The sequence below is a fragment of the Pyrus communis genome, chromosome 6 (genome assembly GCF_963583255.1).
Source record: "Pyrus communis chromosome 6, drPyrComm1.1, whole genome shotgun sequence".
In the NCBI taxonomy this organism is placed as follows: Eukaryota; Viridiplantae; Streptophyta; class Magnoliopsida; order Rosales; family Rosaceae; genus Pyrus; species Pyrus communis.
In genome coordinates this window covers 25,142,737-25,157,278 of record NC_084808.1, presented here as the reverse complement: position 1 = coordinate 25,157,278, position 14,542 = coordinate 25,142,737, and the positions used below count along the sequence as shown (strand labels likewise).

Here is a 14,542-nt window from a genome sequence, read left to right as displayed (position 1 = left end):
TCATTCCGTTTGAGCTGATTGCTAATGCATTAGAAGAATTAGACAAGATTACTAATCATCACAAGTATTCACTGAGAAAACAGATTGTAGGCCAACTCCATACCTTTCTATCACTTACTGAGATACCTAGAACAGTAGCTTCCAATTGAGGTTTTGAGGAAGCCGACTGTGGGGAACAACAGTTAAACTGCCAGTGCAATGTTAAACAAGATTATTCAATGCAGAATGACCAATCGATGAGTTTTTCAATTTACAACCAGTAAAATTCACTTGCCTCTGACACGCATGAGTCCAAGTTATTGTTCTCTTGTAAGTTGTTCCCAGCTGACTTGCACTTTTGAGATAGATGTGAAGCTGCAAGTTTTTTAAATGTCCATATAAGTAGAGTACATGTAAACATCAACTCTCAACTTTCTTTCTCTTAGAAAGAATAAGTGAAGTAAAGCAGCCCTCGGAAGCAAATTTGTTTGCATCGAACATGGTATTTGAAGTGAGACAATATCTTCACTCACAGTGAGTGTATCATTTTCTTTTTTGATAAGCAAGTGTATCATTTTCTGATACATGAGATTCTAGAAGCAGAAAGGTTTTCATGACAAACCTGTATTTCCTCCATCGCCAGACCCGTAAGCCTTTTCTTGAGATTTTCCTGTATATTTCTGGACTGCATCTTCAATCCTGGAAAGTTAATAACAATGTTAAGTAAAAATTAATGAAAAACCACCCATTGTGCATCATTGCATTTGTTTATGATCTCCGATAAGAACATATATCTGCAATGAAGCATTCCTGTTTTCTACAACTTATGCATAGATGGTAAGAGTATGAGCACTACCTATTATCTTCCTTCGTCAAAATCATATTGCATCCTCCTTGGTGTTCCAGAATTGAGGAAAATACCCCTTTGTCCTGAAAAATAAATTGACGACAGTTCCCACAAGGAAGCAATGAGTGTCTTCACTAGAAGATCAATCAGAAGATGTTGGGGAAAGTTGTACATGCATCACAAGAGGCAAAACCATAAAACTTAAGAAATCACACCATGTATCCATATACATTATATGTTAAATTGTTAATTGACCAATTGGAAATGTGGCGTTCAATAAAACTTTGAATGTGAATTCATCAAGTGAAAGCATGGCAGGTTAAACCTAAAATTAAACTTTTTCTACCTCTTCATTCATACTTTTAACAGTGTCTTGAATCCGCCTTAAGACAATCCCCAAACTTCCAACTTCAAAACGCAATGCCTGATCATGGAGTTCATCAAGTAAGTTTAGAAGTCAATAGCAGAACTCAGTAAGGTCTAAACAAAAACAAAAACAATATGAAATTTAGACCTGTTTTTCTGAAATCAAATTCTGTATGACCGCATCCTTTGCTGATATAACTTTCTGAAGGTAAGGGTGGTTAAGAAGACATTGATGAGAAAATTTTTGGCTAAAACAGTAGACTAGTTTTACGAATCAATCGAACAAATGAATCTCTGATGCATGGATATATCTTCTATTTGTGTCTGGCTTGTATTACAAATTTTTGCTGCCTCCATCTGAGCTTCTAGTTCTGAGATGGCTTTATCCTTTCTCCGAGTCTCGTCTTCATAATTTTTTAGTTTGTTTTCCAGGTCACTGATCTTTTCTGCATAAATTAGTACATGGTCAATAAATTATTAGTGGTTTCAAATTTAACCTTTCCTTCAACAATTTAATAACGTAATTTACAACATCGAAGAATTGATATATAATGATAACTTGGAGTTACCAATAAATACTTTCTCTAATGTGGAAACAGTATCCAATTTGCTCTTTAAGCCTGCCACTGTGAACAAAGCAGTGAGTTAGGAGGGATCTGACGCTGCAACTTCAAATGGAATATAAGCATACAGTAAAAATTTAAAATGTTGCTTGCCTACTTCCTCTTTCTCACTAACAACGCGTTGCACATTATCCACGACTTTCTTTACCAAAATTGCCTCCTTTTCTATTGAATCGAATAGCAAAAGATGAGATTTTATCTTCTCAGATAGGAAAGCAAGCTTTCTGTCCCTGCATTGAATCGAGCGTTTCATTTCACAAGTGGATTCCTAAACATGAACATGACACCAGTGAGTCATATTTTGGTTAAATAGGTTCGATACAAATTCATCGTGGGATCAAAAAACACTGACAACATTGCATGGTAATCTCTCTCGATGTCATAATTCCAACGAACCTGATAAGCGTTGACGAAATTTTCCCTGGACTGGAGTAGGTTATGAATCGTTCCCTTCAACTCCTTTTGCCTGTTCTCGAGCATAGAATTGTCACTCTGAAGGTAACTCACCTGCAAGAACAAGATTCGAAAAACAAAAAACAGCTCAATTAAAACCAAATTTGGCTGTGATCTTTAACAAGCATTTCAACAAACACCTTCACCGCAAACATAAACAATTACATAATCCCACAAACCTCTCTTTCGAGTTTCTGTCGCAGCTCATTGGAGGAAGCCAATTCCGCCAGCAATTCCTGCAACTTTCTGCCGCATTCTTCCTCGGTTTGCTTTTGTTTCTGCATCCAAACACTCCGTCAATACGAACAAGTAAACTCAAATTGCAATCGGAGAGCAGCGATTGATTTTAAAGGGAAACCTGAATAAGAAGACGGAGCTGTTCGGCGGCGGAGCGTTCCCTTTCCTGAAAGTGTGAATTCACAAAGAACGGTGAGGGAAAGGGAGATAATGGAGGTGGCGGCGATGAGAAATCTTACTCGGAGTTCTCGGACTTCGGAGATCAGAGTTTGAAGCTGGAGCTTGAATTTGGAGAATTTCAGCAACTCCATTTCCGTCTAGTGTAAAATAATAAAATTGTTTGGATGGGCGCCGCAAAAATGGCCTTCACCGCTTTTAATTCGCATTTGATTTTCCCGCCACTGGAATTTCGCGTCCTTTTTTTTTTTTTTTTTTACGGTTTTTTCGTTTTACCTCTCATTTGACGCGAAATTTAACTTTTAAAAATCATCTAACTGTTAAAAATAATCCAAGTTTTAATTAATTACCTTATTGAAAAATTGGTTGAAGCGTGAACTCTCTCTTCTTTTATATATTAAACCAACACATGGCCACACACAAAATGTGTGTCGTAATTTTGTATTTTTGTTTTTTAAATGGAAGGAGAGAGGAAGAGAGGGAGAGAGACCGTGGGATGGGAAGAGTGAGGAGAGAGCTTTGCTTTTGGTGAGTAAATTGTAATAATTGTCTTTCAACTTTAATCAAATTGGAGCAATGGTCTCTCAACTAAAAATCTCTTACCATTGGTCTCTCAACTAAAAATCTTTTACCATTGGTCTCTCAACTCATCAAAACGTGTAGATATGGTCATTTTCGTCAACTCCGTCAAAATTCTATCAAAATGAGTTATGTTGGAATGACCACTGCTACAATTGTGTTAAAATTAAGAGACCATTGCTCCAATTGGATTAAAGTTGAAGGATCATTTCTTTAGTTGAATTAAAGTTGAGGGACCATTAATACAATTTTTCATATTTGCTTATTGATTTAGCCTCACGTGCATGACACGTGACTCATTTCACAGAAGTTTTAACGGAGTTGACAAAATGATCATAGATGCACGATTTGATGAGTTGAGGGATTAATGGTAATAAATTTTTAGTTGATTGATCATTGCTACAATTTACTCTTTTATTTTTTTTAATTAAAAATGTGTTAGAATCACGTGTAGCCGTGTAGGTGAGGTATTGAAATAAATAAATAAATAAATAAGCAAAATGTTGGTTGTGTGAAATTACATTATTGCCCACATTTCCTATTTATGTTCAGTTTTACTTAGAGAGTTAGGATGATAATTTCATGGGCTTTTAGTCGACAATGAAAATTTTATTAATATTTAGATATCTAGATAATTATTACAAAAATAATAATAATGCATGCATCTTTCATGGCAAACTTACTTGATAAATAATCGAAATTATTCACTCTTTATTATCATCTAAAGATTACATATGTAAAAAATTATTCACCTCGAAATTTTTTTAGTCATTCAGATGCATAAAACAAATTGACCGCTCATTATAGAGATGCTACTTGATACCAAAATCGTTAATTGTCTTAACATGTACGGATGACTAAAAGATTTTCAAATTGAATGATTTTTTTGCAAAAAATGGATTGGGTGATTTGAATGTTTATACTCTCAACCCTCGATCAATTTGGCCAATTAATCTTATCGTCGACTGCTTTGAATGTTTTCGTAGTGTACAGCTACCTAGCACCAGATAAAATACTGGATACGTTTGACAGTTGTGTCTGAAATTAGTGTCCAAATAGGGTCGCAAAGATGATGAAAACATGTTGAGAGAAGAATTCAAAAACTTATCACATATGTTCCCCATCTGCTTCTCCAGTTGGGCTGTCTGGCATTCCTCCATTTGCTTTAATTTATCTTTCAAATAAGCAGGATTTACAGCTCTCATTTCAAACACAAAATTAATAATTCATAAGAATCTAGAAAATATGCATGTTTTTTTAATTGGTGGATAAAAAGGGTTACCAATGGGACTGGATATTTTGGATCCAAATTCGGATTCTCCTGAATTTGGATCCTGTTCAGATGTTAGTATCGGAAACTAAGGATCAAGAAATTTGAGCATTTCGTTTGTATGAAAGAAAAAGCAAAATTCTTAGTTTACGTAAGGTGGTCAGCTAAATGAATTAATAGAAACCATCAGATTTAATTTCAGTGATCCGAATTTACTCATTGGCTCCAAAAAGTGAGATATGTCCAATTTCCTCAGGACTAGGATTCCCTCCCATTCTCTTTCCATTTCCTTCAATCTCCTCCTCTCACATTCTTTATTTTGTCTTTCTCTTTCTATAAAAAAAAATTAATATAAGATGTTGACGTAGCTTAACCGTGACCATTTAAATAGAATGTGAGAAAAAAAGATAAGGTAGACAATCCTACTTCATTTCCCCACTACCTACTATCTATCTTCCAATTATTATTAGCCAGGTGTCTCCTGGGCCACACATCATTTCACTGGCCTTAAAAAAATATGGTCTAATTCAGGACTCCAGTTTATGTACTTTCATTCCAGACGACACTGCAACTGTGATATGTATCATGTATGCCCTCAACCAACTAAAGTCCAAATTGTTAATGTAGTGCAGCTAAGCACGAGCTGTTTTATTCTCTCTTTTTTTTTTTTTTTTTTTTTTTTTTTTTAAAGAATTCAATTCTATCGTACAAGAATTGGACAGTGTGAATTCAAGGTATAACAATAAAAGTAAAAATTCAAATCAATTTAGGTCATTCAATAGTTGTAGCATTTAATGTTACATAGTACAGATTAATTTTTCTCTCTTTTGTTAATGTCAAGAGAAATTTTTCCTACCCTTAATGAACCGATTACCAAAATGATACAAGGGCGTGCTAAGATTGTTTATGAAATTGTCAAAAGTATTTTATACAATCTAAAAGTGTTTCTTGTTACTTTTGACCAAGAAAGAACTACGTTTGGCATAACACCTGAAAACAGTTGTCGGTGGTAAAAGTGCTTTCTGAAAAATCACTTATTAAATTTTTCAAGTAGATTTTCAAGAAATACTTTGATTTCTAATAGAAACTTTTACATGTTTACAATAAGAAGCCCAAAAAGCATTTATCAGCATAAGACTGGACCAAGGACATCTATGAGAAGACCTAGCAACGTTTATACATTTCGTAAGAATATTTTCAACAAAAAATTTGGAACGAATAAAAACGCTTTCAAAAAACTAAATCAAATTCCCAAACATACCCTAAGATTGTAACACATGCTTTATGCATGGAACTGTCAAATTTCATCAATTTTTCCTTTTCCCATAATTAAGATTTTGCACAGAAAATACATTTTGAAGAACATGAACAGTGATAATTTGTTGTTATGGTATGGAAAACCAGAGAAAATTTTATCAAAAATTAATTAAAATTTTGAAAATGAACGATCGGTATGAAGATAGCGATTTTTATTCTAGTTTGTCGTTAGAAAGATAGCGAAGACACGCCAAGAGGTTCGGTATCATTCGAGCAACAATCAATTGGAGGGACGTTGCTAGCGTTAAAGCGACACTCGACGGTGACAATCGCTAAATTCTTACCGATCCTTCATTTTCAATTTAAAAATAAATAAATTTGTTAAATTTTTCTTTTGTTTCCTTTATCATAACAACAAACTATCATCTTCATGTTATTCAAAATATATTTTCATTCCAAAATCTTGATTTTGGAAAAAGGAAAACTCGATGAAATTTGACAAATTGCATGCATAAAGCATGCGTTTTATGTAACTTATGTTTGAGATTGATCTCATAAGATGCATTTTTTTCATAACACGCTTTAACTAAAAGCCGAATAATTTTTGTTACAAAATATTTAAGTACTCATATTACCCATAATCATTTTAAAATTCTTAAAATATTACCAAAAGCGTTATTGATTTTATGAAAGCATTTTTATTCATCTAAAATTGTTCGTTGAAAAAATTCTTAGTTGCATATGCTCTTATAAACTATGAATTGCTTAGACATTATGGGACCATGTAATAAATTAAAGGATATCTATGAGACAAACTAGCAATGGCTAAGCAATTCGTAGTTTGTATGAGCATTTTCAATTAAGAATATTTTCAACAAATAATTTTTTTTTTTAACAAGCGATATTATCTAACTAAGGGGTGAGATAATGAGCTAAGTCTTACAATGGACGAGCCATAACAATGTGGTTCAAATTTGTCTTCGGCAAGAAAAAAACCTAAGACCTCTCATTTACTAGTGAAGAATAATACCCTAGATCATAATACTAAGTAGCGTAATTGCAAATGCTCATATAAACTACGAATTGCTTAGCCATTGCTAGTTCGTCTCATAGATAATTTCAACAAACAATTTGGAACCGAAAAAATATGCTTTAACCAATAACGCTTTTGGCTTTTAAGAAGTTTTAAATGTTTATGAGTTATAAAGTACTTAAATATTATATATATATATATATATATATATATATATATATAAACTTGTTGTGCTTCTAGTTAAAGCGTTTTATGAAAGAAAAAAATGCATCTTACGAAATTAATCTCAAACATGCCTAAAGATTGTATCACGTAAAACACATGCTTTATGCATGCAATTTGTCAAATCTCATCAATTTTTTCTTTTTCCATAATTTATGATCACTCACCAATTAAGAACAGGGTAGGATTTTCTCCTTTCCTATTCTCATCCCCTTCTCTCTTCTTCTCTCACACATTGTTTTTTGTCTTATTGTCTTTATAAAAAATATATATATATAAAATGTTGACGTGATTTAACCGTGACCGTTTAAATAGGAGAGGAGATAATGAGAGAAAGATTAGGAGGTGGGAGAGAATCCTCCTCCATTAAGAACACCGGCTGGTAATAAGCCCCAAACAACTACTTTTTTCAGCATTGAAAAATCCATCATTATCCATTATTAAGTAGGGACCGACCATTAGGGCAGATCAGATTAAATTTAATTGAAAACTGACAATCTATAAGTTCATATTAATTCCATAAAATTGTTCTGACATCTACACTTATCAAACACTTCAATTATCGTCCAAGGCCAGTTAGGTGATCCAATTCTTTGTTGATCTAAATACGAGTCGTTAATTGGTATGTTATTTTTAAACGATCACCTAGTTACGTAGAAATTGATATTTTTATCAAGAGTTTTATCTTCTTCTTTTTATACAATTATCGTTTATGAAATTTGAATTTTAATTACAACAAAGCAGAGATTTGAGAGTAGTATCGCATCTTACGGTGCCAACCGTCTGTCTAGTTACTGTATAATACTGCTACATCCACCCAAAAGAGAAAAAAAGTCGACTGAAATTCCAGAGTACCGAAGCATCTGGCATAAAATATGGTATGGTGATTTCCTTACCCTCTTATAGTATTTTTCCCACATGGCAGGCCGAATTGAATTAATTCCTTGATGTAACAGTAAACTTCTGTATTTTGGTTTTCAAAAAGAAGAAAATGCAACACAAAATTCTAAAATTAAATAAAAAAATGTTACAATGTTTATGCAATAAACAACGAAAATAGTCCTTCATTTATCACGTATTCACAATTGTAAGAGATATCGATATGAAGAACAACCATGCATGCCACATAATATGATAGTAAAACCTTCCCGATCAATCAATCTCAACATTACACTCATGACAAATCCAAACGCGAACTTGTAAATGTTAATTCAGCGTGTTAAAATATCAATATCGATGATGATGACGACAACCTAAGTACATTTAATCTTTAGAAAGGCAGAGCTACCAAGCTCTTTTTCCCTTGGCTTTGCTGGTAGCTATATCAATCGCATCGGATTGAACACAGACGACAAAAAAGGACCAGTGTCGCAATCAGCACACGTGATGAAATAGATTAACTGCACGAGTTGAATTTCTCGATCCAAGGTGTGTTTATTTGGAGCAAGGGCAGCATATCCTTTCCGGCGACTGTGTGTGCCTAACCAGAACTGGTAGTAGAAAGAGGCAAAGGTTCGGCACGACTTGTACTCGAAGCAATCTCATAACCATCAATACTGTCCGATGAGTTTTGACAAATGAGTGTTGCATGTACCAAACTAAGTCAGGCCAATGACACAACCTTTGTACTTCAGTTTTTGCTTTACCCAAGAGTTGTTAAATGATAAGTACGTGTAATACAACCCAATAGCTAACTTCAAATTCACGCGTTTACTTATGCTACGGATAGTCACACACGCATTGATTTTAATCATTGATGCATTGTCAGCTTCAGATGCATAAACGGCCAATATCAACTCACAAGCATGCAAGATTGACCTTATGACGGTTGTTTATGGGTACTCATGCGTACAATAGCCTTTTCGAAGCCTCTTATTTTTTATTTCAAATACTAAATTGGGATAAAAGAATACTACCATTAGTTGCCTGTGTGTGCAAGGATTGATGCTGATTGTCATCCACGTGTGCAAAAACGGATCTGAAATATCAATAAATTATGAGTTGCATGCATCAACGGTTAAGATCACCATTTGCGTGCATGTATGCACCTTATACATGATCATACATACACAGGATATTTTTTCAGTCAAAGCAAATGGGAAGCTTTTTTGGCGAGTGCTAAAGTCACTGTTATTAATTATTTTCCTCTAGAGAGGTAAATTCTCTGTGAAAGTTGGTTTGGAATAGAATTTCAACCCGATTGAGATAAATTGGGATGTTTGGCTCATAAGTTATTATAATATGATAAATTTTATAGGAAAAATTGAAAATTTTAACATGAAACGCTTTTAATTTTTTTTGTCAAATGTGATAATAAACGTTGTTAATCGTCATAAAGCACTTGAAGCTTTTCCAAAAGCTCATTATTAATAAGTGTTTTATAGTATATAATTGGTAAATATGAGACATCATTTGGTTAAAATATGTGACACACTTTACAAATGGACATTTGATCTAGAGACACATAATTTTTATGATATTGAAGGAAATTCTTATGTTCAAATTCTACGTACGTCTATCATTTAAAACAACTAAACAATTACATCAAATATTGTGATTGGATATTTGGATATTCATGATGTAAATATTTGGTTAAAGATTGAGTTCGAGATTAATTTAAAAAAAAAAAGAAAAAAAAAGCATCTAATTTTATTTTTTTAAGAACTATATTTCCTTTTTGGGAAACAATGATGACGGTGATAGGCCAGCGAAGGCTGGGCCTCCATGCTGTCCAAGCTTCCAAAATTGGTCCAATTCTCCTCTAACCAAATCTAAAATTATAGATTAGTCAATTCTTTAATATTAATTACACCTTTAACACACATCATAATCATAACAATGATTAAACTATAGAAAACCCACTAACCCACCTTTTAGGAGATCATAAGCTACGTTAATCAAGCATTAAACAAGCCTAATCCATGCACATAATAATCAACATATCGTGACCCGAGATCTCAAACAAGAGACTACATTGAACTTGTACTTGGAGGTAGCTAGAGAAAACTGGAGCTTGACTCCAAGTTGAAAATCAGAGTAAGCACAACGACGAACGAGCAAACATATTATAACACTACAAATATTATTGAAAATAAAAAAACACTACAAGATTTATTAAGAAGGTTACAAAATTTATAAGATTACATTGTGACTAACTTGTTATTTTACGAGTCACAAAAACATCTTATGTGTAAGTTTTTGTTTATAGTGGTGTTTCAATCTAATAATACAATACTTTATATAAAGTTTTTATTCATATGTAAGTTGCTCGTAAAAAGATACGCATTTTCCTTGTGTCAATAAGTTTTTCAGTGCAGTTATTACATCATTAGTGGGTATTAATGATTAATTCATGTTATAATACGTGAATTTATTTAGTAATATTATACATGAGTTGTAAGAGTATTGTAACACAAGCCATTGAGAGCGTTTAAATCAACACTTGTAGTTTCGTACTCAACTTGAATACATACATTAGTGACATATAATTTCGTCCTCCATTTTTATTGTAATACGTGACTAAGAGCTGGTTTGGTATTGCTGTGCTTTGAAAAAAAGTTGTTTCTGCTGTGCTGTGAGAATAAGCAGCTGTGAAATAAAGCAGCAGAGTGTTTGGTAAACTTTTTTGTAAAAGTGCTTTTGAAAAAAAAAAGCAGTATTAGAGTATTTGGTAAACTTTTATGTAAAACAGATGTGAAAAAAAACCGGTTTTTCAAAGCTGGGTTTGGCAACTTCTTGTTTTTGGCTTTTTTTCACCCAAAACTGTGAAAAAAAGCTGAAGCTGGGTGTTTACCAAACACAAAAACAGCTCCCAGCTTTTTTTTATAGCAGTTTTTTTTCAGAATCACCTCAGTACCAAACTAGCTCTAACAACCTAACAACAGTGAGACAACTTAAGATTCACCGTTATTGTGATGATCCGTTTCAATGAGTACGTGGGATTGTAGTATCAACAGTAAGGCAATGCATTCGTGTACGTGACCGTATGATTATTGATCAAAATGCCTCCCCACCGTCAGTGTGATTGACTGGGATTGCACTTTGATCGGACGGTGGAGAAGGGAAGTGAAGGTTTACATAAGGAATAGTGAGAGAGAAGAAAGGGACAGAGAAACGCTGGAGGCTGCGATAAAAGCTCTCACCGTAAGCGACTTCGTTTCGCAGCTCCCGAGGCCGCTGTCGATGAAAAAACAAGTTCTTTGCGTGGAGGAAGACGAGGAGAGGCGCAGTGGAGAGAGAAAAGAAAGAGTAAAACTCTCCAGTACGCAGTAGGCGCAGTGCGCACCAACGACCTCCACTGTCCAAGGAGATCACGCACAGCACCAAACACTTTCTCTCTCTACATCTCTCTCCGCTTTCTCTCTCTACTTGTTGCGACCTCCCATTCGACTTTGAGATTTGTTTGAACTTACTATTTGAATCCGGCGAATGCAAACGTTAATCCGAATCCAAACCCGAACTTAAACCGTATCGGAGTGTGAAAATGGATCCGCCGGCGCTCGTCAACGAGTGCTTGTTCCCTAACGCCAATGCGACGTCGTTTAATCTCTCGGAGATCTGGGAGTTCCCGATGAATGGAAGCGGCGCGAGCGCCGGAGATTCCGGAGGAGCGTTGGGGCTGCGGAGGCCGAACTTCTCGCAGAGTTTCGCGCAGTTTGGGGACGTCTCGGGCGCGATTCGGGACGTCTTGGCCGATAGTGATCCGAATACGATGAGCTTGGACCACCGAGGCAACCACGGCGGCGGACATGGCGGTGCCTCGAGGAAAAGGCCTGACGCCGACGCCGAGTCTCCCAAAAGCAGTGGCCATATTGGCGTGGTATTTATATTTTTCCTTCATTCAATATATAATTCAATTGTATAATTGCTTAAACTCGGATTAGCTTTTTGCTAATTATAGCAAACTATTTCTGTTTACTGTTTGTTCTAAAGTGATTTTCTTTGAAATTTCTAATGATTTTATTTGAAATTTCTAAATCTGCACATCTGTGATTGGAAATAGGCCATTTCTTTAATTGAACAATTTCTAAATCTGCATATTTTTGGTCCAAATTTTGTGTTGGCAGAGTGATTGTGATGGGAAACGGCTTAAAGCATCGCCTAGATGCAGAGATGAGAGTGCCCGTGAGTCGAAAGCCGAAGCGGAAACCAGTTCAGGCAAGCCGGCGGAGCCAAATGCTCAGCTGCCTGATCCGCCTAAGCAGGACTACATACATGTCCGAGCTAGAAGGGGTCAAGCTACTGATAGCCACAGTCTTGCAGAAAGAGTAATTTACGTCAATTGTCCAAGTCCTTTATTTTCGAATAATATTTTAAACTACTCTAATTTACAGGGCGGAGATTAAACTCTAGCGCTGTTATTTTCAGCTACCTTATATTAAGGGATATAATTCGAGAAACGGGACACAAATCAAGCATGTATAATCCATAATAGTTACCTTTTGTTCACATAACTTCATCGTCGATTTTTGAAGAATTTTCGAACAATCTTCTTGAGCTATTAAATGATAAGTACTGAATGAAAATTTGGAAATATGTGGTGGACAGGCTAGAAGAGAGAAGATAAGCGAGAGGATGAAAATTCTCCAGGATCTGGTCCCTGGTTGTAATAAGGTACGGTACGGTATGGTGTGCCCATACTTTTCATATATTCATCTACTAGTCAATACCCAGTTGCATCTCAATGTGTTAGAAATCGCCTCACAGATTTTTTTTCGATTTTTTTTTTTTTTACTGAGTTGATTTTTTTCGTGTTTTTGCGTAAATTTATCTCCTAGTCTGCATCAGTACTATTGAGTTTTTTTTGAGCCTTGGATTAACATGGTAGAAAACTGCTGATTACAGTATGCTATCTGATTCAGGTTATTGGAAAAGCACTGGTGCTTGATGAGATAATTAATTACGTCCAATCGCTACAGCGTCAGGTTGAGGTATGAATCTTGCAATTGTTCTTCATTTTTACGATGAATTTTTCGACATGTAAACTTATGCTCGAGCACTATCAATGTTTGGGATGTTGCAGTTCCTGTCGATGAAGCTTGAAGCAGTTAATACAAGAATGAACCCCGGCATTGAGGCGTTTCCTTCTAAAGAGGTAAGTCCATAAGATTATGTGCAGTTGTTGGAGTTTAGAATCACTTTCACGTCGCTTTTTTCTTTCTTCGAACGCTTCATTATATAGTACCTTCTTGTTTTCTTTTTGCAACTTTTTTCCATGTGCCATGTATTATTGCACACATGAAATTCATCAGGCTGAACGTATACATGTCAGCTGATGTTCTATGTTTAGTCTTATTTGAAAATCGGTAAAGTAAAACCGAAGCAAGAGGACAACCAAAAGTTCCTCAAGTACTTCTTTACTTGATGTGAGGTTGTGCGTCTGTGTTGTTATCCATCGTTGTCTGTTTTAACGAGGGAAGACCACATTTCTGTGTTTTGAAGACCACAGTTTTCGTACTCTTTCATCAGAACTTCGTTGAGAATCTTGAGATCCACACGCATTGCTCTTTGATGAAGCTAGGCGTGTCGATTAAAATAGGAATCCATGAGTTAAGAAACAAAAGATGAAAAATACAGATGTGTTGGTGGGATTTGATTCATTCCTCTATTTTATGAACTGTCATTCTCATAACGGATCAATTTGTATTGTTTCAGTTCGGTCAACAAACATTCGATGCTGCTTCAATGGCTTTCGGTACACAGCCTCCAAGGGATTATAGCCGCGGCAATTCACCCGAGTGGTTGCATATGCAGGTTGGTGGTGGTTTCGATAGAGCAACATAGCCTAGAAAACTCGTCTTAAATTGGGAATAAAAGCGCAAAGGGAACGCTTCCTCCTTCAGTAGCTGTTGAAAAAGTATACTGCATTATGTTAAATCAACGAACATCTCCATCTGTTCGCGTGTCGGAAAATCGAACTTCGAACTTCGAACTTCGAACTTCGTATATCATCCCTATGGCAGGATACACATTCTTCCCCGTATAAATACCGAAGCGAATACCCCGGGGGCAATTAGTGACGTTCTTGTTAAAGAATGATGCGTGTTCTATATTTCATATGCTCCCACGTCTTGTGTAAACGTTGTTAGAACATTGATGATTTGTTATTAAGCTGAAACTACATTAATTAAATAAAATTAATTAAGCCTCTGCTCTCTGGACGTCCATTTTCTTGCTAGGCTTTAATGTTTTGATGAAGTTTACAACTTAAGCTACCATCCTTTAATTCGATGTAAATACATTTGTTGGGCCTGTTAAGAAAGAAAATGGAGACATTTATTAGGCCCAAAGCCCAACAAAACAAAAATTGCAGAAAGAAGTTGGCCTCGTAACAAATAAAAGAGAAGAGTGTCAATTTGAACCCCACTTCTTATTTAAGGTCATCTCAATTTTTATCTATGGGAACGGATCAATGTCACTATTTTTTTACATAATTTTTGGCACACTTTTTTATGGAATTCACTTCGTAATGTATTTCAACGATTTGAACTATCTATCTT

At 35.2% G+C, this 14,542-nt stretch overlaps 2 protein-coding genes across 2 annotated transcripts; one reads left to right on the top strand and one right to left on the bottom strand.

Annotated features, from left to right (window-relative positions):
* On the bottom strand, window positions 1-2,816 carry LOC137736304 (uncharacterized). The gene is made up of 14 exons (XM_068475594.1): window positions 2,745-2,816; window positions 2,627-2,671; window positions 2,448-2,546; window positions 2,212-2,322; window positions 1,909-2,083; window positions 1,762-1,818; window positions 1,502-1,638; window positions 1,341-1,400; window positions 1,173-1,250; window positions 836-909; window positions 602-678; window positions 275-354; window positions 104-187; window positions 1-21 (listed from the first exon to the last, which is right to left on the bottom strand). Exons 1-14 carry the CDS (start codon window positions 2,814-2,816, stop codon window positions 1-3), a joined length of 1,170 nt encoding a protein of 389 aa, XP_068331695.1.
* An 8,349-nt stretch (window positions 2,817-11,165) lies between these two features.
* On the top strand, window positions 11,166-14,365 carry LOC137737446 (transcription factor BHLH089-like). Its single transcript, XM_068476922.1, has 6 exons — window positions 11,166-11,862; window positions 12,110-12,310; window positions 12,591-12,656; window positions 12,905-12,973; window positions 13,066-13,137; window positions 13,698-14,365. Exons 1-6 carry the CDS (start codon window positions 11,527-11,529, stop codon window positions 13,824-13,826), a joined length of 873 nt encoding a protein of 290 aa, XP_068333023.1. The 5' UTR covers window positions 11,166-11,526; the 3' UTR covers window positions 13,827-14,365.
* The last annotated feature ends 177 nt before the right edge of the window (window positions 14,366-14,542 follow it).

Coding starts and splice junctions, on each gene's coding strand:
- LOC137737446 (XM_068476922.1), top strand. CDS start 11,527: ATGGATCCGCCGGCGCTCGTCAACGAGTGCTTGTTCCCTAACGCCAAT. Junction 12,311..12,590: donor GCCACAGTCTTGCAGAAAGA/GTAATTTACGTC, acceptor TGTGGTGGACAG/GCTAGAAGAGAGAAGATAAG. Junction 12,657..12,904: donor TGGTCCCTGGTTGTAATAAG/GTACGGTACGGT, acceptor TATCTGATTCAG/GTTATTGGAAAAGCACTGGT.
- LOC137736304 (XM_068475594.1), bottom strand. CDS start 2,816: ATGGAGTTGCTGAAATTCTCCAAATTCAAGCTCCAGCTTCAAACTCTG. Junction 2,323..2,447: donor GACAGAAACTCGAAAGAGAG/GTTTGTGGGATT, acceptor TTGTTCTTGCAG/GTGAGTTACCTTCAGAGTGA. Junction 2,084..2,211: donor ATTTCGTCAACGCTTATCAG/GTTCGTTGGAAT, acceptor GTTCATGTTTAG/GAATCCACTTGTGAAATGAA.